General features: G+C 36.2%; 1 protein-coding gene across 10 annotated transcripts in view; it reads left to right on the top strand.

Moving 5' to 3' along the window:
- The window catches only part of PGAP1 (post-GPI attachment to proteins inositol deacylase 1), an 87,597-nt gene that overhangs the window by 3,489 nt on the left and 57,676 nt on the right, over positions 1 to 26,432 (top strand). For all 10 annotated transcript variants that reach the window (XR_008501189.2, XR_010122868.1, XR_010122869.1 and 7 more), the window contains exons 2-9: positions 3,315 to 3,468; positions 6,875 to 7,050; positions 10,417 to 10,588; positions 14,695 to 14,852; positions 19,086 to 19,138; positions 20,262 to 20,328; positions 24,226 to 24,331; positions 25,067 to 25,122. Coding sequence is in view for 6 of the 10 variants with exons in the window: in XM_063647781.1 (XP_063503851.1) it covers positions 3,315 to 3,468; positions 6,875 to 7,050; positions 10,417 to 10,588; positions 14,695 to 14,852; positions 19,086 to 19,138; positions 20,262 to 20,328; positions 24,226 to 24,331; positions 25,067 to 25,122 (942 nt within the window). In the remaining 4 variants the exon portion in view is untranslated. The remainder of the gene's footprint in view (positions 1 to 3,314; positions 3,469 to 6,874; positions 7,051 to 10,416; positions 10,589 to 14,694; positions 14,853 to 19,085; positions 19,139 to 20,261; positions 20,329 to 24,225; positions 24,332 to 25,066; positions 25,123 to 26,432) is intronic.

Below are 26,432 nucleotides of genomic sequence, written 5' to 3'. Positions count from 1 at the left end.
TGTGTCTTTATGTCTTGATAAATACAATGGGAGAAATGGGCATGTAATGTATAGTTACAATATAATGTACTGAGTTTTGTAATTTCACAATAAGAGAGTATGTACAGAGCTTTTCATATAAGGGAGAGCATCCAAGTTTGTCTTGGGTGTTCAAAGGCTTTAGAGAAGATGCAAAGTGAACTGGGACATGGAGGGTGTATGAAGTACTGAAAGAACATTGCAGGCATAAATAGTATATGTAAAGGTGGTAATGCACTGGGACACATTGCATGAACAGTATTTATAATATATTATCATTTATGTTAAAACTAAAAAATAATCGATAAACATATTTGCTTGTATATATGTAAAATATCTCTAGAAGCACACACAAACTGTTAACAGGTTGCCTTTTAGGGTCAACTGGATGGCTGAAGGACCATGGGTAGGAGAGATCCTTTTCAATGTATATCCTTTTGAATCTTGAATTCAAAAACATATTAAAAATACATTTTAAAGCATGTCATGTGTAAGTTATAAGAAGGTAGGTAAGGGCAGGATGAGGTGGCTCACACCTGTAATCCTAGCACTTTGGGAGGCCAAGGCGGGCAGATCACTTGAGCCCAGGAGTTCAAGACCAGCCTGGATAACATGGCGAAACCCTGTCTCTGCTAAAAAAAAAAATTCAAAAAATTAGCCAAGTGTGATGGCATGTGCTGCCTGTAGTCCCAGCTACTCAGGAGGCTGAGGTGGGAGGATTACTTGAGCCCGGGAAGTCGAAGCTACAGTGAGCTGAGATTGTGCCACTGCACTGCAGCCTGAGCAACAAGAGTGGGACCCTGTCTCAAAAAAAAAAAAAAAAAAAAAAGTAGGTAAGAATAATTAGAGCCAGATTTTAAAGGATGTCTCTCTCTTAAGCCTTTGTTGTATGTGTGTGTGTGTGTGTGTGTGTTAGCAGTATGAACTATGGATTATAGAAGGGAGATGAAGGCAAGGATAGAGACAAGTCTGAAAAATTCAGTTGTCCTTAAGGCCTTTTTTTTTTTTTTAATGGAGCCCCTATAACTATTCTTATGGGGGGTGGTGAGCAAAGGGCTGACTGAGACCTCTTTGTGAGAACTTAAAAACTATGTGAAGTTAAAAACTATGTGTATTCATCTAGATCAAAATCTTTTTTCTTTTTGGTTAGTTATGGAAATCAAACTTTATTTTTCAGTTTAAGTTTACAATTAAATAATATCATAAAATACATATTTTAGTTTCTTAAATCAGCATTTTTCTATTACTTGGGAGTTTATTAGAATTTTTACCTTTTGAGTTTATGTAGAGATGAGAAGAACCTGAACTAAGGCAGAGTCAAGGAAGGAGGACAGCAGAGGCAGGATTGTGGAGATAATATTTAAATATAAAGGTAATTGATCTTAATATGGTAGAGGGGTTGCTCATTTAAAATAAACTATATAGAATAAAACATTTATATTGGAGTCCTGCTCCTATAAGTATTTTCCTTTTATATCCCTTGACTGTCTTCTGTTTTCTTATCAGCATCCTATTTGTATGCCTGCGCTTTTTCTGTCAATGTGGTCAATTACCTCTCCTGGGTCTTCGCTATTCCCTTTCAACTTGAACTCTGTCTGGAAATGGAGTTTTGCCATTTGCCTACAACTCCCACCATTCTTGCCTCCTGTCTTATTTTTTTGTTCTACCTTCTTTGCCCATCTCCATACTTTTTGAAAAATTCTGTATACATTCATATTTTAAAAAATATTATTTCTCACTATAAAAAAATAGTATTTTATGAAATATATAAAATATTTTTTTGCTTGTTTTTCTGTCTCAAGAAAATTAAATATTTCTTTTTAGATATATTTGATAGTTTCCTGTTCTTCTGAGTTAATTTTCGACTTGTCTAAACTCTGTTTAGCCACTGTGCTAAAAGAATAATGGTGTACTAAATTGGGAGGAAATAGGAAACTATTTCTTTGTTCTCTTATGTTTTCTTTTTATTTAATTTGTACCTAAAGAAGTAAACTATCATGTCATTTTCATTTTTGATTGTATTGTGCACAATCAGTATTGGGACTAATATGAATTGAAGTACATATACCAAATATAAAATGAATAGTGGGGTTAGTATTTCTGTATTTTGAGTATTTGGGGAGATAACTAAGATTGCTAGTATCTTAATAAGCTTGCAGTCTCTGCAGATGTTTCTGTGGTGTTATTGGCATAGATTGTTTACAAAGGGATATTTAGGAAGGTGCACAAATGATCAGAATTTTGTTTTTTTTTTTTTAGAACAACGAGGGTTTTCAGTAGTCGTTAGCAACATTTACAGGTTTTGAAATTCACTCCATAGTTAAATTCTTTTATCAAGCACATGCCACATGTACAGCACTGCTAGATCTATGTATACCTAAATAAGTAGACATTACTGTCCAATGTAATTGGTTTCATTCTTAAAGGTTTCTCTCCTTTAAAATAAAAAAAGAAAAGGAGCAAAAGGGTGTATGTATACTTTACTACCACAGATGTCTACCTTTGAGGATGACATTAAGAGATAATTTACACTAAGCTGAAAAAAATGTAGGTGAACTACTGACTCAGTAGTTAGGTGAGCTGCTGTATTATTGGTATACAATAATATGAAGTGCAGGGTAGTTTAAAGTTTGCCAGCAAATCATGCACCTAGTCCATGAAAACTGAAATAGATACTAATTCACTGGAATGTTTATGGTAAGAAGAGTGTACATGTCTTGACCAAGACATGGCTATAAGGTCAAGATTAATTTGTTACACATATTGTAGGCCAAAGCATATTAAGTTGAGAAGTCAGAAAGCTGCATTATAAAACAACTTACTTTCTTTTGAAGATATAACAACTGAAATAGATAGTTGGGTCTGAGTAAAAGGAGAGACATTACAAAATAGTTAAAAATGGAAAAAAAGAATTGATTTGATGGTGGAAATCCTTTATCATTTCTAAGTATAATTGATACTTATCCAATTATGTTAACATGTAACTTGTTGACATATACCAGTGCTTTCTGCCATTGTCAGTGGCTATTTTGAGTAATTTGTATTGGTTAGAAGTTCAGGTAGTCCTCTTTTATGTTTTCCTAAAGACTGCATGGTTCAGAATATACACAATTCAAGACTGATTCTCTATATGAATAAACTACAAGTAGAACTTGTTTTGTGTATGGTGTGGTTTTAATATCAGTAATATTTTTATATTGCACTATTTCAAATTTGCGTAATTCAGAATTGCATATGATGAGGCTGAATTGTATTAATAAAACTGATTAAAGTGAAACTACTTTTTTTTAATGTAGAAAATAGAACTTCCAAAGAAACTGGCAAAACGCTATCCCGCATATGAGTTGTATCTTTATGGAGAGGGATCCTATGCTGAAGAACACAAAATTCTCCCTTTGACGGGTATTCCAGTTCTTTTTCTTCCTGGTAATGCTGGAAGTTATAAGCAAGGTAAGTCTTACTGGAAGTAAATTTTGAAAGCTATAAAATTCAACTCAAGAATTTGAATCATATCTATACTCAGTGAATCAGATAGAGTAAATGAAATGCATGCTGTGTGTGAAGTACTGTGTTGGGCTTACAGAGAGACCAAAATATGATATTTTCTCTGAGAGAGAATAATGTGAGAAATACTTAGAAAAATTGAAGACCACTTTGCAAAGAGAGGGATACAAAGAATAAGATGGAGAGGGATGGGATAAGTAGATGATAAAGGGGAACCCCTTGGGGAATCAGCAGAGGAAACACATGTCGGAAATGGAGGGTAAAGAGAACAGAACCTTAAGCATTGATAAGGGAAGTAAATCAGTGACTAATGTTATGCAGAACAAGAGAGATTAGTTTTCTTCTTTTGGAGTTATTTAAGTTAGAGAGATTTGGAAGTACTGGGGGGAACATAGAAAGGTGAGATAGGGAAGTTACGTGTACAGATTCCAAATTGATGTTGGCTTGGAGATACAGCAGTTATTTCTGGCGTAACAGCCAAATAACCTGGAATTAATTTCGTTTTAAACTAAAACCTGCTTTCTTGTTATTTAATGGACTAGAATTGTTATGTAATGAGACTAGAATTGTTTCAACATGTGCAATTATTTACGTGTTTATTCATCTAGCACGTGCCTACAGGTATCTACCATGAGCCAGGCTGTATTCCAGGTATTAGGGATCCAGAGCATATCAAGACAAAGTCCCTCTCTCATCAAATTTATATGCTTATCAGGAAGACAGCAATCAAACAAATATGTCAGTAATGTTAAAAGCTAGAAACAAAAACAGACTCAGGAGGTAGAAGATAAAAGGGTCAGGAAGTGGCTAGTTTAGATGAGGTGGTCAGGAAAGGCCATTGTGAGGAGATGACATTTGAGGAGAGGCTTGACTGAAGGAAGGTCCTGAGGCAGGAACGTGTTTTGTGCATTGGAGGCTATTGTGACTAGAGAAAGTAAAAAGAGATAAGAATGGAAAAGTAGCCACAGGCCATATCATATAAGCTGTGGAAAAGACTTTGAATGAGAAACTGTTGGAGAGCTTTGGGTAAGAAAAATATAACCTGATTTTTAAAATTAATCTTTGTATTTGAAATATTACATACAGAGAAACACATAGAACATAGATATTTGGTTACAAATTATTATAAAGTGAACGAACACCCGTGAAACCAAAACCCTAGTCAAGAAGTAGATTACCAGTAACCTGGAAACCCCTTATGTGCCCCTTCATGATTAAAACTTTGTTCCCTTCTTTCTTGACATAATCACAGTCCTAATGTTAAGAGAGTAATTTCCTTAACTTTCTTTGTAGTTTTAATGCAATCTATGTATTTGAGGCTGTTTTTAAATTTTGTAATATGAGTATAGTCATTCAGTATGTATTATTTTGTGTCTGGCTTCTTTCACTCAGCATTATCTTTAACATTCATACAAGTTGTTGTGTGAGCTGTGATTCATTCATTTTCCTTACTCTGTATTATTCTGTTGTATGACTATACCATGGTTTGTCCATTCTGTCTTTGGACGGAATAAATGTTTACATTTATTGACAATTACAAATAATGAATATTATTCCATATGTTTCCTGGAGTACATAAACCTGTGCTTCTGTAAGCTAGATACCCAAGAGTGTAATTCTATGTTACAGGTTATGTGTATCTTTTTAATCTTTACTGATTGTGCTAATTTATATTCCTAAAAGCAGTATATTTTACCTTCCTTTGCTCCACATCCTTTACAACACCAGAATTGTCAGATATTAAATTTTTAAGCAATCTGGTAGGTGTGATTTACTTTTAAAAAAAGGTTGCTCTGGCTTCTCTATGAAGAGAATTTCATTTGAAGGGCAAGAATGGAAGCAGGAAAGATGCTAAAACATCATAAGTCATCAGAGAACAATAAATAAAAAATGAGATAGCACTTCATACCTCCTAGGATAGTTATAATAAGAAAGATGGATAACAACAAGTGTTGGTGAAGATGTGGAGAAATTGGAACCCTCATACGTTGTTGGTGGAAATGTAAAATGCGCAGCCACTTTGGAAAACTGTTTGGGAGTTCCTCAGAATATTGAACATAGAGCTCTCATGTGGCCCAAAAATTCCACTCCTAGGTATCTACCCAAGAAAAATAAACATATACCCACACAAAAACTTGTATATAAATGTTCATAGCAGCATATAATAACCAAAAGGTGGAAATAATTTAAATGACCATCAGCTGATGAATAGATGAATCAAATGTGACATATTCATATAATGGAATATTATTCAATAAAAAAGAGGAATGAAGTACTGATACATGTCACAACATGGATGAACCTTGAAAACATCGTGCTGTGTGAAAGAAGCTAGTTCCAAAAGGTGACGTATTATATGAGATATCCAAAATAGGCAAACCCGTAGAGACAGAAAGTAGATCAGTGCTTGCTAGGCCTAGGATTTGGGAGGAGTGAAGAAATGGGGAGTGACTGCCAGTAGGCACAGGGTTTTGTTTTTGAAACGATTAAAAAATATCTAATGTTAGATTTCAGAGATGGTTGTACAATATATACCAGAGATGGTGAATATACTAAAAACCATTGAATTTTACAGTTTTATATAGTGAGTTGTATAATATGTGGATTATAATGTATCTATAGTATATGTTTTTGCAAAATGAAATGGCAAACAGGTATTTTGTTTGCTAAACCATATGCTACAATTTTTGTGCCGCCTAATATAAGCAATTTATAATATATTTTTTAAAAAGATTTGCAAAACAACAACAAGAACAAAAAGAGTGGAAGCAGGGAGACCAGTAAAGAACCTGTTAGAGTAGTTCAGATAAGAGATAATAGAGTTTGGATTAGGACAATAGTGGTGGGAATGGTGAGAAATTTCAACTGGGGATAGATTTGGAAGGTACATTATGAAAGTGCTTACTGATGGATTGGATGTCCTGTGTAGGAGAAAAAGACAAATCAAGCGTGAGTATCTAAACCAAGTGATGAATGGATATTTCTTGTAGGAACCTTGTCATTCTTAAAAACCTCAGTAAGTGTGGCAAAATTTATATGTCTTATTCTTCAAAGAATCCTGCCCTTTTAGCTATTGTTGCTCCTACCAAAGGAAAAGAAGGTAGAGAGTGAGTGATCTGTTTGCTTTTTATTTATTTAATTTTAAAAATATTTATGACACACTTACTGCATTCAAGGCATACAGTTGCTAGATTAGTTTGTTCTAAATTGGTACTATTAATGAATTTCATCCTGAAATAGGTGGTTTATATTCGTGATGCAGGATAAGGTTATTTACTAAGAAATTCTGAAGAAAGAATGGATGAAACCTGTAAATATTGTTTAATGTGCACTTCACTCTTTTCCTCTGCAGTTCGTTCTATTGGCTCCATTGCACTTAGAAAAGCAGAGGACATTGACTTCAAGTACCACTTTGACTTCTTTAGTGTGAACTTCAATGAAGAACTGGTGGCTTTGTATGGTGGAAGTCTTCAGAAGCAGACCAAGTTTGTACATGAATGTATTAAAACAATTCTCAAACTCTATAAGGTGAGAGATAAGTATGCAAATCAATAGTGGTGCAACCTATCAGCACCTTTTTAAAAAAGGGATTCAGTATACTTTAAATCATGTATTTGTTTATATGGAAGTTGAAGCAGAGAAGGCACAAATATTTTTTTGTGAGAGTCTGTTGTCTTGGCCTCCGTAATGGTTTTGAAGTTTAAATTTATAAGAAACATTTCTTATGGTGAATTCAGGAAGAAAAACTTTTTAAAACTTTATATATAAATTAGGAGTAAAATTCATTACCTAAAAACCATTGGTATAGATTTCTACCTCTAGCTATGACTAAGTAACTGGTACTAGGGTAGAACACCTGCATATGTAAACAACTGTAAAACTGGTCAAGATATCTGAAGCACCTGTTTTGAGATGTTGGACAACAGAGCAGCAAAGGACTATGATCCCTGGAAGAAGTAAGCTCCATGATTGCTCTGGATTTCTGCCCGGAAGCATTTTCCAGACCGTGGGGCAAGTAGGGGGAGATCAAGCAGGGCACATTGATATCACTTAGCTAAAGAAAGCAGAGAATTGGAATTGGGGGCTGCTGAAGCAGCTAAATGCGACACGGTATGAGAAAGAAGAGAGTGAGGCAAAGAAAGGGGCTCTAAAAATGTGTGTTTTTCAATCTTTGAATGCCATGCTGCACAGGGAAAGTAGCTATAAAACAGTGGCATGCTAAGGAGGAAGTGGTAGAGTGTGTTCGAGACATAGTGGTGGTTTAAATCAAGGTGGTGGCAGTTGAAGTGATGAGAAATTGTCAGATCAGTGTAAATCTTAAAGGTTGAGGCAGTAAATTTGCTGGCAGATCAGATATGGAAGGGCAAAGTGAGAGGAAAAGAACAGTTAAGGATGACCCCAAGTTTTTTGGCTAAACAGCTGGAAAGATTGAACTGCCATTAACTGAGGTAGGGAAGAATATAGGAGGAACAGATATGGAGGAGATTAAGAGTTTAGTTTTAGATAGATCCAGTTTGAGATGCACATTAGGCATTCCATGTATGCTACTGTACAGGTGGAGTTCAAGGCTAGAGTTCAAGAGAAGGAGTACAGTCTCGAGATAATTACTGAGAGGTTGACAGTGTGTAGATATACTTAAAGCCACTAGACTGGAAGAGATCACTGATGGTTTCAACAAAGATATGAAAGAGAAGTGATCTAAGGGTGGAGGCCTGAGTCACTTAAGTTTTAAGAAATGAGGAGAGATGAGAAGGAACCAGAAACAGAAACTAAAAAAGAGGAGCCAGTGAGGCACAGGGAGAACCAGGAGAGTTTGTTGTCAAAGAAACTAACTTAAATATTTCAAAGAAGGAAGAAGTAAGTTATCAACTGTGTCAAATGTTACTGATAGGTCAAATAAGATGAGGATTAATAATTGACCATTGTAGCCTAGGCAACATAGTGAGACCCTGTGTCTACAAAAATATATATATATTAGCTGGATGTGGTGGTGCACACTTGTAGTCCCAGCTACTTGGGAGGCTGAGGTAGGAGGATCTACTCGGAGCCTAGGAGATTGGGGCTGCAGTGAGCCATGAATCGTGCCACTGCGCTCCAGCCTGGGTGACAGAGTGAGACCTTGTCTCAGAAAAAAAAAAAAAAAAAAAAGTATTAAGAATTGACTATTGGATTCCTTGGTGATTTAGCAAGAGCAGTTTTGGTGGCATGTTGGGGTGAAAGTCTGATTGAAATGGATTTAAGAGTGGATAGAAGTTGAGAAATTGGAGATAGCAATAGCAAGTACTCTGTATACAACTTGTTTTGTTTTGTTTTGTTTTGTTTTGTTTTGAGACAGGGTCTCACTCTGTCACCAGGCTGGAGTACAGTGGTGCAATCTCGGCTCACTGCAACCTCCGCCTCCTGGGTTCAGGTGATTCTCCTGCCTCAGCCTCCTGAGTAACTGGGACTACAGGCATGTGCCACCACGCCCAGCTAATTTTTGTATTTTTAGCAGATACCAGGTTTTGCCATGTTAGCCAGGCTGGTCTCGAACTCCTGACCTGAAGTGATCCACCTACCTTGGCCTCCTAAAGTGCTGGGATTACAGGCGTGAGTCACCGGACCTGGCCTGCAACTTGTTTTTAGAGTTTTGCTGTAAAGAAATGTAAAGTAGTCACTAAGGGGAAAGTGAGAATTAAAAGGGAGTTATTTTTATTTTTAAGAGAGAATACCACTATATTTATACACTAATGAAAATGATCTAGTTGATAGGGAAAAGCAATAATGCAAGAAGAAAATGAGAAGGATTGCTAGAGTAATGTACTTGAGAAGGTCAAAGGGGATAGGTTTCAGAGCACAGTTGTAGGGGTTGGCTTTTGCTGAGATCAGGTCTGTATTGGAGATCACCAAGGATCCACTTAATTCCTGTACCAGCATATTGTGACATGGCTGAAATAGTGTCCACAAGGGAAGCTCATTAGAGACTCAGTGCCCAAGGTTTTTACTGGGGACTTATCACATAGATACCCTCTGACTAGCGCATACGAAAATTCCAGCCTGGAGGACAGCAGGTGTTCAGCATAAAACATGTTGTTTGCACAAACGGTTTATGCACTCTTATTATTTAGGGAATGGTGGGAATCTCCCCCAAATCTAAGGTTCCAGATTCCAGCCAAGAGCCAACCTTGTATCCAGCCCGTGCCAAGGACAGCAGTCTCAGGCCTCCTATGTTAACTCTTCTGCACAAGATTCAGTCTATTCATTGAGAAGCGATGGTACATAGGAAGGATCTGTGTTGGGGATGATGAGCAAAAGTTTGGTAACGAGACTGAGGAGATTGTTGAAAACAAAAGATTTTTTGAAAAGCCCTTATCTAAAAAATGAAATATGGAATTGTCAGTGAATAAATGTTTGGAATGCTGCTTAATTTTTAAACCAAAATGCACAATAGAGAAATAATTTGATGAGATAAGAGATAACAACATGATAAGGTAATATATTGCTGTCGCAACTGTAATTGTCTTGGCCTTTTTTGGGTGATATTTTCAGTTTCAAACAAATTATCCGATTTCTTATGTCTTGTGAAACCTAATAATCTGGTATATACCAAGTATAATTACTCCCCAGATTACATGTAGTGTAACAAACAGTATAAACATGATTTGCTAGACCAACTGTTCCTCTTGGCCCAGAAAACCAAGATATACCTGTTAAAAATGTTTGGCAGAACACAAAATAGTATGTATACACTAATTAAAACTATATGAAAATGTATTTCTGTACCTTATGATGGGAGGTTATATAAATAGTTTGACTTTCTTTTTCCTATAAAATTGGTCATATGCAGAGAGAAATATTTAGTATTTTAAAAATGATACAAAGCCGCAATTATGACCTCGTGATTTATTTTAATAGGGTCAAGAATTTGCTCCAAAAAGTGTGGCAATAATTGGTCATTCTATGGGTGGCCTTGTTGCAAGAGCATTGCTTACACTGAAAAATTTTAAGCATGATCTGATAAATCTTCTTATTACACAAGCCACACCTCATGTTGCTCCTGTGATGCCATTAGATCGTTTCATTACAGGTGAGTACTGTTACATAAACATTAACCTCCCCATTGTTGTTTAAGATTAAACAAATCAATCTTTACGGCTATTCCCCTAGGAGTATGCTACAGATTTATCCATGTTTGAAGCAACTCAGTTGCAAATCAGCACCTCCAATTCTGAGTGTCTGTCTCTTTATATTTTTGAACTTGGGCTTATAATTGAAACTACTGTTAAGTTTTGTCTGTCCATAGCATCTTAACATGGTTGACATGTGTTTTATAATTTCTAGGCACTAGGGCTTCTGTTCAGTTCGTCTTTTTTTTTTTTTTTTTTTTTTTTTGAGACAGGGTCTTGCTCTTTCTCCCAGGCTGGAGTGCAGTGGTGCAATCTCGGCTCACTGCAACCTCCACCTCTCAGGTTCAAGCGATTCTCGTGCTTCAGCCCTCCAAGTATCTGGGATTTTTGCCGTATTGCCCAGGCTGGTCTTGAACTGCTGACCTCAAATGATCTGCCTATCTCAGCCTCCCAAAGTGCTGGGATTACAGGCATAAGCCACCATGCCTGGCCAGTTTAGTTATTTTTGAAGATGGTACCCTGTCTCTTAAGATGTGTTTAAACTTCCTATGGTTTGTTAACTGTTTTAGGACTGTATCCAAAATAAGCTTATATTTAAGTAAGATAGTAGCAATGTCTAGTTTTTAAGTACAAAGGTATGCTAACACTTTATATAATGAGGTATAATTCCTAATATTTATTGAGCTCTTAGTATGTTATGGATTTTAAAGACTTCATGTGATGTGTTACCACACTTAATCCTCACTGCAGTCCCATGAGGTAGGCACCATTATTATCCTCATGTTTGTGGATAGAAAAAGGCCAAGATAATGTTCTTGCCCAGAGTCATGTGGCAAGAAAGTAGTGAAACCAATATTTGACCCTGGCAAACTTGCTTCTGGGCTTGTGCTCTTAACCTTTGCATGCTGTACTGCCTCTTAATTGAAGTACATTAACATAGGAAATAAAACCATAGATAATACTATAATCTTGCAGGAATTTTGAATGAAAAGTAGGAGTTTGTGATTGACATCGTCTAATCAAATAGTGATAATGTCACAGAATAAGAATTAAATGTCTGTTATCTCAACTTATTGTTAAAAAAAGCCAGAGATTATCCTCACTGCTTATAGGAATATTATATGAGTAGAAGAAAATCTTTAGAAAGAATTCTTCCTGGTTAGTAAATATATATAGCTTCTTATCTATAAAAATTTGCATTATCTTAATTTTGATGAAAATTTTGTTTGTAGTTGAGTGAGAAATATTTCCAGTGACTCCAAACCAAAGTAGTTTTTCTAAAGTGCCCATCTTAACATAACAGCATTGCCAAAGAATAATTTATTTGCTGGTAAGTATCTGGTGCAACAGTAACTATTATGAGGCCTGGTTTTTCTGTTGGTACATTTAAAACTTTGCTTGTAGAAGTCTTTTAATAAGGAAACATTTTAATTTTAATAATGAAGTTGTTTAAATTTGTTGTAGTCTAATAATCTTAAATGACCTTAGGTTTAGGAAAAAAATTAAAGGCTAAAAGTCATAGTACTTGTCACTGTAATTGAGAACTCTTTATATTATTGCATTCTGTGTGGTGTATGTAGATAACCCATATAGATTAAATTAGAATGACTCAAAGATATTTTAAAAATTATTTGAGGAATGCACCCTCAATAGGTTTTATTGCTTTGGAGGGTGGCACTGTTCTGTCTCTATAAGGCTCAGGCTGAAAGTGATTCTTAGGGTCAAGAATCCTGTACCTTTCCTGTAATTAGTCTTTCCTTTTTATTCTATATTTATTCTTTTTATTTTACTAAGTCAAAATTAGAATGAAAATTTTAAGGTTTTGAGAGACAGAGATCCATATGACCTCAGAAGTAGATTCCCTGTTTATACTTGATGAAAATACTGCCTTTCAATAGGAGGAAGGAGGCCCTGCACTGGGCTCTGCACTTTAGAGGCTCCTGCTGCTCTGCCCCTAGCCTTTCCCACAGGGTGAGAAGTATGAAGGCTAAGTAGCCTCCCCACATGGAGCCTGTGTCTTTACTTCTGCACTGTGATCCAGCTAACCAAGCCTCCAGACTTTTTTTTTTTTTTTTTTTTTTTTTGAGACAGAGTCACGCTCTGTTGCCAGGCTGGAGTGCAGTGACGCAATCTCGGCTCACTGCAACCTCCGCCTCCTGGGTTCAAGCGATTCTCCTGCCTCAGCCTCCCAAGTAGCTGATACTACAGGCGCATGCCACCACACCCGGCTAATTTTTGTATTTTTAGTAGAGACAGGGTTTCACCATGTTGGCCAGGATGGTCTCGATTTCTTGACCTCGTGGTCTGCCCGCCTCGGCCTCCCAAAGTGCTGGGATTACAGGAGTGAGCCACCACTCCCAGCTGCCTCTAGATTTTTCTTGTCTATATGCCCTAAGCCTGCTTCCAAGACCTGTGTGGGTCTCTTCATTTTCTTTGTTTTCCTGAGGGCAGGTATGTAGAATCCTAAGCTTGAGTTGTGGCCAAGGCATAGCGCTGCTGAAAGTACAGACAGAGCTTGCATGTGCACATGACGCCCTTGCAATGCAGGATCGAATTAGGATGGGAAGAGAAGCACAGTAAGAGACTGGAGATCTGCTCTTCCCATGCTGCCACCATCCAGTGGCTAACTCTGAGGTGTCTGAGAATTCTTAATTTGAACCTGGCCTTCCAGGTTATTTCAATGATTTATTTTTCAAGATAGGCAGGAAAAAATATATTTGATTTAACAGGTTATTAGCTGGATTTTTGACTTTTTAAACTACCTAGACATATGGCATGTGTGCCCCACTGGTACTTAACATCCCAGGCTCTCCAGATGTTAAGAGTCAGTCTGCTAGGTGGTAATCTAAGTAAGTACTGCTGAGATCTTTAATGGAGGCAGCTTGCTGTACCCAGTGTTTGAAGCCCTGAGTGGGATCAAATGCCAGGATAAAAATGCATTAAGTTTTGATAATCAGAAAAAGAATTGAGAAATCCCCTGCCCTAGCCTCAATTTAATCTTTGACACTAGACTTTTTTCACTTTCAATAGACAAAGTGAAAAATTGTCTGCAGGTTCTTCCCTTTGAAGTACTTGTTACAATAAATGGGTTGAACCCTAACCCTGATGTTTTCCACAGCAGCATAGTCCTAAGACTAATGTCAATGGTATTGTCCTGATAGATTGTAAGAATTTAAATAGTACTTGTGTGGTGGTGGTTGGCCACAGAAGAGATCTGCTAAGCCTTTTTCTTTTTCTTTTTTTTTTTTTGAGACAGAGTCTCGCTCTGTTGCCCAGGCTGGAGTGCAGTAGCACAATCTCGGCTCACTGCAACCTCTGCCTCCCAGGTTCAAGCGATTCTCCTGCCTCAGCCTCCTGAGTAGCTGGGACTACAGGTGCGCATCACAATGCCCAGCTAATTTTTGTATTTTTAGTAGAGATGGGGTTTCACCATATTGGCCAGGCTGGTCTCAAACTCCTGACCTCGTGATCTGCCTTCCTCAGCTTCCCAAGCTAAGCCTTTTTAAGCTGGGATACTGCCATCATAGGGAGGGATCTACAGCTCTTTTTTTTTTTTTAAACCACTTTATTGAGGGTAATTGATATATAAAATACTGCACATATATAACAGTTTGTAATGTATACATTTAATGTGTACAGTTTGAACATGTGCATATACCATGAAACTAACACCACAAATGTCTACAACTCTAGCATGGTAAATTCTTATCTTTCAAAGAATATTAGGATGTTCTCTTTTAGCTATACTGTGTGACTCATAAATAAGCATCATCCTTGTGGAATGTAGAAATGTGTTTGCTTATGGATCCAAAGCTAGTAAAATTTGTTTTTTTTTAATTGATACCTTTAGTAACTCTTAGTATTTATACTTTTATTTAATGGGGAAGTAGGAATATGTGTAAAGATACTGATTTTACTGAAAATAGGGAAATGTGAATAACACACTGTTTATAGATGAAATGACTTAAGCAAAAATTCAGTTAAATATTAATATTACTGTATAGATATCTTATTGTTTCAGGGAATGGCTACTATTTTTTAATGTCTCTTTTTTATTCCCTACCAGATTTTTATACGACTGTAAACAACTATTGGATTCTAAATGCTCGACACATAAATTTAACCACACTTTCTGTAGCTGGAGGATTCCGAGATTACCAAGTTCGTTCAGGATTGACTTTTCTACCAAAATTAAGCCATCATACCAGTGCCTTATCTGTTGTGGTAATCTTTTTTTAAGATTCTACTGAAATAGTAATGTCATAGACCCAGTGGAGAGTGAAAGAAGAAATAATATATAGCTGCATGGTAATGACTGCTGAGTTAGTGGTATTGGACTGCTGTGTGGGCCTGCATGTGTGTAAGAGAGAGAGGGAAAGACAGAAAGAGAGAATATGAATGAATGAATGAATGAATATGAATGTGTTGGGAGGGCAGAATTGTGGATGCTTATGTCCATAGGGAGTAAGAAGGAGGGCCAGGAACCATGGCTTATGCCTATAATTCTAGTGCTTTGTGAGGCCAAGGCAGGAGGACTGCTTGAGGCCAGGAGTTCAAGATCAGCCTAGGCAACATAGGGAGACCCCCAACTCTACAAAATACAAAAAAATTTTAAAATTAGCCAGGCTAATTTAGGCATGGTGGTAAATGCCTATAGTCCAAGCTACTCAGGAGGTTGAGGCAGGAGAATCACTTGTGTCCAGGAGTTCGAGGTTATAGTGAGCTGTGATTTTATCACTGCATCTCAGCCTGGATGACAGAACAAGACTCTGTCTCAAAAACAAACAAAAAAAAGTAAGTACAAAGGATCTTAGAAACTTGATGAAAATGACCCTTATTTATGAGGAGTAATGGTTTCTTGTCCAAAATAAGAGCCTGTTCATTGATTAGAGTTGTGAATATAAGAATGTGTGGACTGGAATCCAGGGGAATCCAGTTATATCTGAGTGTTGTACTAGATATAATCATAGTGGAATATCAAACATATCACATACTTCTGAATGTTAAACTTGAATGAAAGTTTACCAATTTTATAACAACATGATTAGCTTTGATAGTATAAGTAGTATAAGTAGAACCTGATTAATTAATTTGCTACTTATTCTTCCCTGCTAGGACATCAAGTATTTGGTCTTTAACTGGGATACATAATCTATGTAAAGTGAGTCAAGTTTCCTTTTAGGACTTCTTTCATGTTTATTTAACCTTGAAGTCTTCAGTTAAGATCTTAGCTTCTTAACTCAGTATACACATCATCTCCAAATATAACTTACTTGCTAAAGAGAAAATGCATAGAATGTAGTCTGCCTGTTCCTTTTGCTTTTTAGGAGATAACACTAGAAAGTCACTGTTTAATAGTTATACCTCTTCATAGATACTCCTTTGTTCATCTCACCTATTGTTGTCCTACTTTAGATTACTGTTCATTCATTAAATAGGTTATTTACTGAATGCTTGCCATACATAGAACAAAAATTATTAAGCTACTCTGCTGTTACCCACCATTTTCATGTAACTAGAGGAATTGGGATATAGCCAGAATAGCTTTCGAACTAAATTAGTAAAACTATCAAACCTCATTATTAGAGGTATGAATGTTGCTATTTGGTGTTGAATATTTTGGTCAGATATTTGTTGGAAGTCCTCAAAAGACTAAATGTCAACTCCTTGTAAACACAGATGATTTAGTCATATGAAATTTGATGTAACTTATTTCCTGGACCTTGTCTGGAGAATGATGCTGTATTGATACCACATCCTAAAGCTTATCTTTTAAAGAACTTTAATCTCTTTAATTGTGTGTGTGTGGGCATGGGTGTGTGTGTACTTCCCTATTTTTTCTAATCTATTTGATAGTGTGTTGCTTTCTTTTTTTTTTTTTTTTTTTTGAGATGGAGTCTCGCTCTGTAGCCCAGGCTGGAGTGCAGTGGTGCGATCTCCGCTCACTGCAAGCTCCACCTCTCTGGCTCACACCATTCTCCTGCCTCAACCTCCCAAGTAGCTGGGACTACAGGCGTCCGCCACCACGCCCAGCTAATTTTTTTTGTATTTTTAGTAGAGACGGGGTTTCACCGTGTTAGCCAGGATGGTCTCGATCTCCTGACCTCGTGGTTCACCTGCCTTGGCCTCCCAAAGTGCTGGGATTACAGGCGTGAGCCACCGCGCCCAGCTGATAATGTGTTGCTTTCAAGGGAGCTTGTTGTCTCTGATTTCTGTATCTCTGATGAAGATATTTTACTTATGGAACTTTATCAAAGCTTGCCATTGTATAACCTAAGATTTATTTTTTAGCCTCCAGATATTCCAGTCTTTCATATAGCTACATGTATATTCACTTTAAAAAATTATTAACAGTAACAATTTTTGAATGATTATCTCAAGAATAGTTAAATGATGTTTACATCCATTAGGACTGGAAAATCTTTTAAGTTAGAGACCATAATTGTATCAAGAGGGTTGACTAAACTGCTGTAATATAATCCCACACAGGTAATGACACTTAAGCACAATAGAAGTTGACGTTTTATTCATGTAACTGCCCTGGGTGGATATTTAGGTTGGTGGGTGGTTTTCCAAGAGGTTCCATTCAGGAACTCAGGCTGAGAGTAGGCATTCCATCTTGAATGCTTTTCTTTCAGGGTTTCTCCAGTCATCTTCAACCACAAGAAGGAAGAAAGAACACAAGGCAAATGTCAGGCCTACAAATGGCACACATCACTCCTGCTCACATACCATTAGAAAAAACTCACTTTGTGTGTTTTGTTTTGTGTTTTTTTGAGACGGAGTTTCGTTCTTGTTGCCCAGGCTGGAGTGCAATGGCACAATCTCAGCTCACTGCAACCTCTGCCTCCAGGGTTCAAGCGATTCTTCTGCCTCAGCCTCCTGAGTAGCTGGGATTAGAGGCACACGCCCCCATGCCCAGCTAATTTTTTGAAATTTTTTTTAGTAGAGATGGGGTTTCACCATGTTAGCCAGGCTGGTCTCGAACTCCTGACCTCAGGTGATCCACCCGCCTCGGCCTCCCACAGTGTTGGGATTACAGGCGTGAGCCACTACGCCCAATCTCAGTCACATATTAAAGCAAGAGTGGCTAAGAGCTGTAGTCTAGCCAAGTGTGCAAGAAAAGAAGAATAGATTTTGGTAGACATTTAGCAGTTTTCAACACAACAATCATGAGCAACTGACTTTTTGATTTGTGTTGCCTTTCCTTTTTCAACTCTAGCACACATGCATTAATTAAACTGAATGAAAGTAAACCAGCGTTATATTCTTGGTAATGGTAAATGCTGTCTACTAAGAGTTCTTACTCTACTGACCATTAATGTAATTTAAGAACGACAGTGAACTCTGGTTGTCTAATTTTTTTTAGTAAACTATCAGCAGTAATTTCTAAATATATCAAGTACTTACAAGTTCATCAAGTAAGCTGTAGATTCCTCCCACTTCAGAACGTGGAACCCAAAGATACATTATTATTTATAGAGTTCAGGGTGTTAGTGATTCCTTAGAAGTTATAGATATTTATTTTTTCAGTTCATTTATTAAAGAGACATTTTAGGCCTCTGTAAATTTTCTTGCATCTATGCTGTTAGTCTTCTATTTTCGTTTTGTTTTGACAGTTCTGGTGATGGCAGCTCCTTGTCTCTTTGATGGTACATAAAGAGATGCTATGAAAAATAAAATCAGATTTATTTAATGAGCCCCTATTCTGTGTAAGATGCTATTCACAGAGAGATCATTATCTGGTGTGAAAAGGAGTCTCTAGTTCTTGAAGGGTGCTGTGCCATTGTTAGGAAGCCTTCTGCAAATACTTATATTTTTTAGAAGCCTTTTGTCCTTATATATTTTACTGGTTGTATACATCCTAGTCAGCTAGGGATTTTTTTTTTTTTTCAAAATATGTAACCCTGGACCCCACTTGGGAAAGTCAGATTTGGTAGTTTTGCAGTTGTGATTAGGCATATTTGGTTTGAAAACTCTCCTTAGGCCTAGGTATTTCTTAGGTACACAACTGATGAAGAAGTAACATCTTAGAATCTATCAAGTGGTAGTTTCGTCAACATTAAAATTACTAAAATGTCTTTTGTAACTTATACATTAACTGTGATTTATTAAAGAATCTTAAACTTGTCTCTCATTAGAGTAATAAAAAGTCAGACATTAAACTTTAGGAAAGAGTCTGTGGTTGCTTTAGTAATTTTTAAAAGGTAATTTAAACTTGACTAACCAGGAGTGATATTTAGAAAGAGTTATGTTTTATACAGAGAAATTTATACAGAAAATTCTAATATATTTGGATCACCTTTTATAAGAATATTATTTAAAAATGTGTAGGCCTCACAATATAGTGAAACTGTACTATGTGTTTCTAAATATTAGCTTGTAAGAATTTCAAACCTTTTAGAGAAGAACAAATATGCTTTTTGTAAGTTTGATTATTTTTTTCTTTTCTTTTAGAGTTCAGCAGTGCCTAAGACCTGGGTCTCAACAGACCACCTCTCCATTGTGTGGTAAGTTAATACTTGTATAACTTGTTTTGATGATTTGTCATGGTCCTCTTTCTCCTCAATGCAGTAATTTAATTGGCTTGTTAACTTTTTTTTTTTTTTTTTTGAGTCAGAGTCTCGCTCTGTTGCCCAGGCTGGAGGACAGTGCTGCAATCTCAGCTCACTGCAACCTCTCGCCTCCTGGGTTCAAGTGATCCTCATGCCTCAGCCTCCCAAGCAGCTGGGATTACAGGCATGCGCCATCATGCCGGCTAATTTTTGTATTTTTAGTAGGGATGAGGTTTCACCATGCTGGCCAGGCTGGTCTCAAACTCCTGACCTCAGGTGATCCACCCACCTTGGCCTCCCAAAGTGCTGGGATTGCAGGGGTGAACAACCACACCTGGCCTGGTTTGTTAACTGTCTTAGAACTTCATCCATAAATAAGACTATGGGAGAAATATTAATTTAGAAGCTTGGAACTCTCATCTTGGTTCTTGTTTCAGTTTGACCAAGGTTCTCTTGACAACATGTAAAATAATCTCCCCAAAACCCAATAGCATCAGTCTCAAATGAAGCTAACATCAAATACCAAAGTTTTTGAGTTTCTACTAGTTGGGTAGAATCAACTGCACTTTTGGTAGGACTGTCTGAGCTTCTGGCCAGTCACCAGCAGTGAGTATTCTAGGGAGCAGCACATGGAAAACCAAGTAGGAATTAGATTTATCCATATGGGTCAAGAAATAGGCAGCCCCTAATATATTTATCTCATTGTGTTGCAGCTTAAAGATTCTCTTTTGACTTTTCTCTGGCTGTGCAAGCAGTAGTATCTGCTAGAATGACATACTTCGGGCATATAAAGATGGGGTAGGTAGTACATCTATGGCTAGGCTAGGTGAGGGGATTCAGGGAAAACAGAAGGACCCTGAAAATTCTGGCAAACATCCAGGAAGATTTAATTTGCTCTATTTTTATAGGTTTCATATTTAAGATATATGCTTAATAAGAATGATTCGTTACATAATTTTTGAGTTTAGAGCACTAAAGGAAACTCAGATGTTCCACTAAACAATAGAATTGTGCATATTTTGATCAAGAGTATATGTTTTAAGAAAGTTTTATTTGTAACACTTACTTTATTCCTTAGGTGTAAACAATTGCAGTTGACTACAGTTCGAGCATTCTTTGATCTTATTGATGCTGATACTAAACAAGTATGTATTTTTAAACTAAAAATTATTTAAGTGAAAGCTTTTACTTTATTATATCATTTACAGCCATGATGGATTTAATGTAATTTTTTTACTTTGATGAAAATAGAAGCATATACCTTATATCAATTTTAATTAGTTCCAAAATGGAAATATCTTTTTTTCTCATAATACTTTGACTGCTGCGAATAATTTGTAAAATGCAATGAAAATGAAAAGTGAAAGAACCTTAAATCTCCCCCCAGTTCTTTCCACTGCTTAAAGTTTGACATATATCTTTTTTTTTTTTTTTTTTAAGATGGAGTCTCACTCTGTTGCACAGGCTGGAGTGCAGTGGCGTGATCTTGGCTCACTGCAGCCTCTGCCTCCCAGGTTCAAGCGATCCTCCCACCTAGCCTCCTGAGGAGCTGGGACTACGTATGTGCACCACCAGTATTTTTAATAGAGATGGGGTTTCACCATGTTGGCCAGGCTGGCTTCAAACTCCTGACCTCAGGTAATCCACCTGTCTTGGCCTCCCAAAGTGCTGGGATTACAGGCGTGAACTACTACACCCGGCCTTCTTTTATTTTTTAAGTGTAGGGGAAATACTTCTTACAAACTATTTTATAAATTTTTTTGTAATACATTATAAACATCATGATCTATCTTATTAGGCTTTTTTTCTTTTTGAGAGACAAGTTCTCACTATGTTGCCCAGTCTGGACTCAAATTCCTGGGCTCAAGTGATTCTCCCACCTCAGCCTCCTGAGTTTATTAAACATTTTTGAACCATGCTTTTTTAAAAACCACTTTAGCTTTCTGATAAGATCGAAATGTGTAATTTATTGAATAACCTGAGCTCACCAGAACTTAAATTATATACTTCTATAAGTTTTACCTTCTCTGTAATGAGATTTCACAGTGTAAACTCTTCAAACTAGTAATTTTCCAAATTGTTCAATTAGCAGAACATATGGAAATCATAGTATCCTTTACAGATTATCACATTACTCTTTTATCTCTTTCTTGTCTGCTAGCAGATAAATGGTAGCAGGATTTCAGCAAAATTCAGAGAATTCTTTCCATTAACAAATTTTTTTTCTGTAAGTTGGGAACAGATTGCCATTATTCATCTTAAACAGCCTTTTACCTCAGGTCATCTTGTTCATGGAAATATATTTTGAGAACTATGGCTCTGGCTTCTTCTTTTGGAGAAAAAATTCCTTCTTTTTTAAGTAGTCTTTTTCATGGCAAAGCATTGCAGCCCGGATATTTTTGGAGTATTTCCCCTGAAGGCTCCAATTCTTTGGGAAACTAGTATGGGTGACCTCTTTCTCAATAGGTCTCCAGGCAATACTTAATTCTTAACAATCAGGAAAGCACCTTTACCCTGTAGTGTACTGTCTTAGAAGGATAGGGATTTTTTTCCTTAACTCTTCAGAAAGCTGTATAACCACTCTTAGAGAGAATCATAGATACTTAGCTCTCTCCTGAAGGTCCAGATCATTTTGTGTTTTACCACATTTTAAGCTACAAGATTCGGTATTAAGTTAGTATATTTATTGATTTAAACAAGCTTCACCGAGTTGACACTGTGACTTGGTCATGCAACACAAACATTTTTTGGTTTGTTGACATTGTTTTAACTGTGAGACTTAACTGTGGTAAAAGTTCTAAGCCTACTTGAGGGAGTACAACTACATACAATAATAGAATCAATTAAAATTGCTAGACCAGTTTTTACTTCAACTGACGTTTGGTAAACTTAAGAAAAACCTTACTCCGACAGGATATAAGAACAGGATAGTGAAGAACAGGATACCTCAGACAGGTATATTCCTAAAAAAATTGGACATAAAACTAATTTCAATAAATAAAAGCATGTTTTTCCATTAACTTGTAAGATGAGAAAAGAACTGTAGTACTAGTATGTAATAAATTATAATTCTGAATGTATAAATATGTTATGCATTTTAAGGGGAAAATGAGAAATTTTTGATAACCATATTACTAAGAATCAAAAATACTGTTTATGAAACTGAATTTTGTTTTAAAAACTCACTATGTGTAATTGACTGGATTAAACAGTAGAAAATAAAAACTTAACGTATGATATCTAGCCCTCAGGAAGCATATAGTCCAGGAGAAAAGCAGAACATATATATTCAGGGAAACTAAAATGCAAAGAATAATTAGTCCTAAGCATGGTGATAAGGCAGGAATCAAAGTAATTTCTAGTGGTTATTAGCATAAAAGTCATAGCTAAAAACTTGTGAGTAGTTGGATTGCCTTGAGAGTGAGTAAGGATGGTGGAATCCAGTCTTAATTAAAGTTTTTTTGTTTTTGTTTTTGTTTTTGTTTTTTGAGACGGAGTCTTGCTCTGTCGCCTAGGCTGGAGTGCAGTGGCGTGATCTCGGCTCACTGCAAGCTCTGCCTCCCGGGTTCATGCCATTCTCCTGCCTCAGCCTCCCGAGTAGCTGGAACTACAGGTGCCCACCACCATACCCGGCTAATTTTTTGTATTTTTGGTAGAGACAGGGTTTCTACATGTTAGCCAGGATGGTCTCGATCTCCTGAACTTGTGATCCACCCGTCTTGGCCTCCCAAAGTGCTGGAATTACAGGCATGAGCCACCGCGCCCGGCTTAAAGTTTTGATAGACAGGCTGTAACATTTAATTGATTGCAAACAGATGTGGCCCCTTAAGAAAATCAAACAAATTTAGTATAAGACTGAGTTATTTGAAGTAGAGAGTTTGCATCAATTAGTATAAAAGTTCCACTGTCCTCCACTCTACTGACACCGTATCTAGAGAACTATATTCTATTTCATGCATCATATTTTGAGGGGGACATCAACAAACTTGAGTTTATCCAGGGGAGGCAATCAGAATGGTGAAGGGACTAAAAGAGTTCAATGAAAAACACTTGATATGTTTGAAGTTGTTTTATCTGCAAAAGGAATGTTTTATTTGAATGGAGAACATAGCAAGTTTCTAATTTTTGAAGGACTGTCTCCCAATCTAAGATAGCAGTGTAATAAGGAATCAGTTATTTGCTCTAACTAAAGCATTCTCCTGGTAAGAGTTGTTAAAATTGGAATCCATGATCTTACGAAGTAGCGAATTAAAAATGTTCAAGCAAATGCTGGGTGACTTCCAAAGGGATTGGAAGGTTTAGTAGACCTGGATCCTCACTGTTTTCTTTGCCATTCTCACTCTGTTGTTGAGAAAGTCATTTACCTGTCAGGGCCTCAATTATTAAACTAGAGAGTTGAATAATGGTCAATACCAAATGGATTTTATACCCCAGTACACTTTTTTAAAGGGATGACAACTTTTTTAAAGTTGCCAACTTTTTATTGTGCCAGGATATTTAAAAAACAAGTAGAAGGATAGAATAAAAGAGAGTAATTTCTGTGGTAGGAAAGTTGATAATATTTATTTTCTCTAGTGACCAGTGGATTCTTTGTTATGGTATTGGCAGTAGTCTGAATTTGGAAACTGGTACATTGGAATCACAAGACCAGAGAATCTCTAAAATTCTCTTCTGGTTCTATACATTTTTATAATGTTTTATTCTTAATTGTTACTTGAGAGACACTATTGCATAATAATGAAAGCATGGACTCTAGAGCCAGAATGCCTGGGTGTGAATCCCAGCCCAGACTTAATAGCTGTGTGAACTTAGGCAAGTTTCTTAGTTTCTCTGTGCTTTAGTTTATTCACATTTCAAATGCAGATGAAATCATTATCTCTTAGAGTTTTCGTGATAATTGAGTGAGTTTATGTACAGTGCTCAGAACAGTGCCTGGCTCAGAGGAATAAATGTTGGCTGTTGTCATCATTACTGAAACAATGTTTCATCAAGCTATTACAATAGATACAAAATGATATAGAATGTATCAATGTTCTTTCTAGATAACTCAAAATTCCAAGAAGAAACTGTCAGTTTTGAATCACCACTTTATAAGACACCCATCAAAACATTTTGAGGAAAATCCAGCTATAATTTCTGAATTAACAGGTTGGTGACAATAACATATTTTAATTTTAAATGAAGTATTTCATTATTAATTTTAGGTAAATTTGTTTATAGCAGACAAAATCTTTGAAACTGTGATACTTCAAGTTTTAGGATCCTATTTTATATATACATATATTATTAATTTCCCTATGATGATGCTGGTGCAGTTCTTGGTTAGGAAGGGAGAAAGAAGCAACGTGTAAGAGGTTGCTGATAAAAATTTTGTCTTGAAAATAACATGACAAATAGAAAAATTTCAGTTAAATGACTGTTCTCCTAACAGTTGCATAAACTAAGTGCCATATTATTCTTGACTCCTTTTAGTTCCTCAATTATCAGTTATTCTTCATTCTTCTTTTGGATTACCAGCATATCTTTTGCTGATAAATTTTGCTTTTAACAAAATAACTTGCTTTGTCTATTTAAATATAAAGCATATTATACCTGTTATATTTAATTATATGTCTTGTTTGGGAAATGAAGTATTTATTTCCTTATATTGATAATTCCTTAGAGTTAAAGGACACCAAACAGATTTATACTTTACTTGATGTGAATGCTAGTTGGTGATGAGTATATAGAAAATATATTACTAGATTTTCTGTTTTAATATAGCCAGTGTTCAGAAAACCACTTCTTTATTGTGATTGAGAAGTATTTCACCAGGATTCAAAGAAGAAACTATGTAGTATAAAAACAAAACAAGGCAAATAAATTAATTTCCTTTACCTTCAGGGACATCTATGTGGGTTCCAGTAAAAGTGTCCAAATGGACCTATGTAGCTTACAATGTAAGTATTCCACCAATGGATTTTTTTTCGTGTTTTTTCCAGAAATAATTTAGTATTTATCTTTAAAAGTTAAAGACTCTTTAAAAAAGATAACTGCATGCCATTTTCCCACAATTTAATAATAATTCCTTAATAAGTATCTAGTCAGTAATCAGTTTTATCATAAATTTATTTTTGCTGTTTTCTTTGATGTTCAGTTTGTTTACATCAGGATCCAAACAAGGCCTATACATTGTTATTGATTAATGTCTTATTCCTTTTTAATCTGGAATACTTTCTCTTACCACCACCCTCCCCTTTTTTTCTTGAAACTTATTTGTTGAAAAAAACACCAAGTTATTTGTCCTCTAGAGTTTCATAGTCTTGATTTTACTGATTGCATTCCTGTAGTCATTCAACATGTTCCTTTGCCTGTTGTGGTCCTGTGATTTAGTAGCTGGATCTAGCTGCTTGTTCATATTCAGATTTTTGTTTTGTTTTTGTTTTTGCTAGACTCTCTCTCTTTTTGTGATGTTAGCCACTGTTGATGAGGAATGCCTGGAGTTATTAATTGATTTAGGAGGATGCAAAAATTGTGATAAGTTTAATTTTATTATTTATTAACTAGAATAGTATTCTAGTTAATTCTATATACTTAGAGAAACACTGCTTATCTACTAAATTTATCAAAAGTAGAATAAATCATATGGGAAAAGAGTGATAATTGTGTGGATATTTGGATCTTACCTTATATTTACTCATTATCAGGATGCTGAGTTGGCTCACAAGCTTCCTCTTATTAGTGACCATTAGTGGGTTTATTCCTCCAGTATTATTATGCACTCATGCATTTAAAATATGTTTTCTTTCAGTCTGTTGATACTAAAATCGCTCCATATTTGGCTAGTGGAAACCATTTCAAGTTTAGTTCCTGAGTTTTTTGATATAGCTCTTTAGTTGTCTTTAACAGTTTCCTCACTCTTGAGTATGACAAGATATTTTAGCTTATTTTGTACATTTCCTGCCCCAAACCGTGAGTCAGCTATTTCTTTAAGGAACTATTCCTTTTTGGGAAGGGGTATCTCAAAACCATAATCTGGTACTAGAAATGCTTGTGACTATTGGCTTGGAATTTCTAGGACTTTTCAATGGCCAGAGCTAAGAACTGCATAAAATCTTAACTAAAAGACCAAAAAACCCACAATAAAACAACAACAAAAAAGTACATTCACACTGATACTTCCAGGACAAACTGAGGACTACAGAATTTATACCTAATCTTTCTCTTGCCCTTCTGTATCTTCCTCCTCCCACTCCTAGAGAATTGGTTC

Source organism: Pongo pygmaeus, chromosome 11, assembly GCF_028885625.2.
Source record: "Pongo pygmaeus isolate AG05252 chromosome 11, NHGRI_mPonPyg2-v2.0_pri, whole genome shotgun sequence".
Lineage (NCBI taxonomy): Eukaryota > Metazoa > Chordata > Mammalia > Primates > Hominidae > Pongo > Pongo pygmaeus.
The sequence above is the reverse complement of the archived record's forward strand: the minus strand, read 5'-3'. Positions and strand labels throughout refer to the sequence as shown.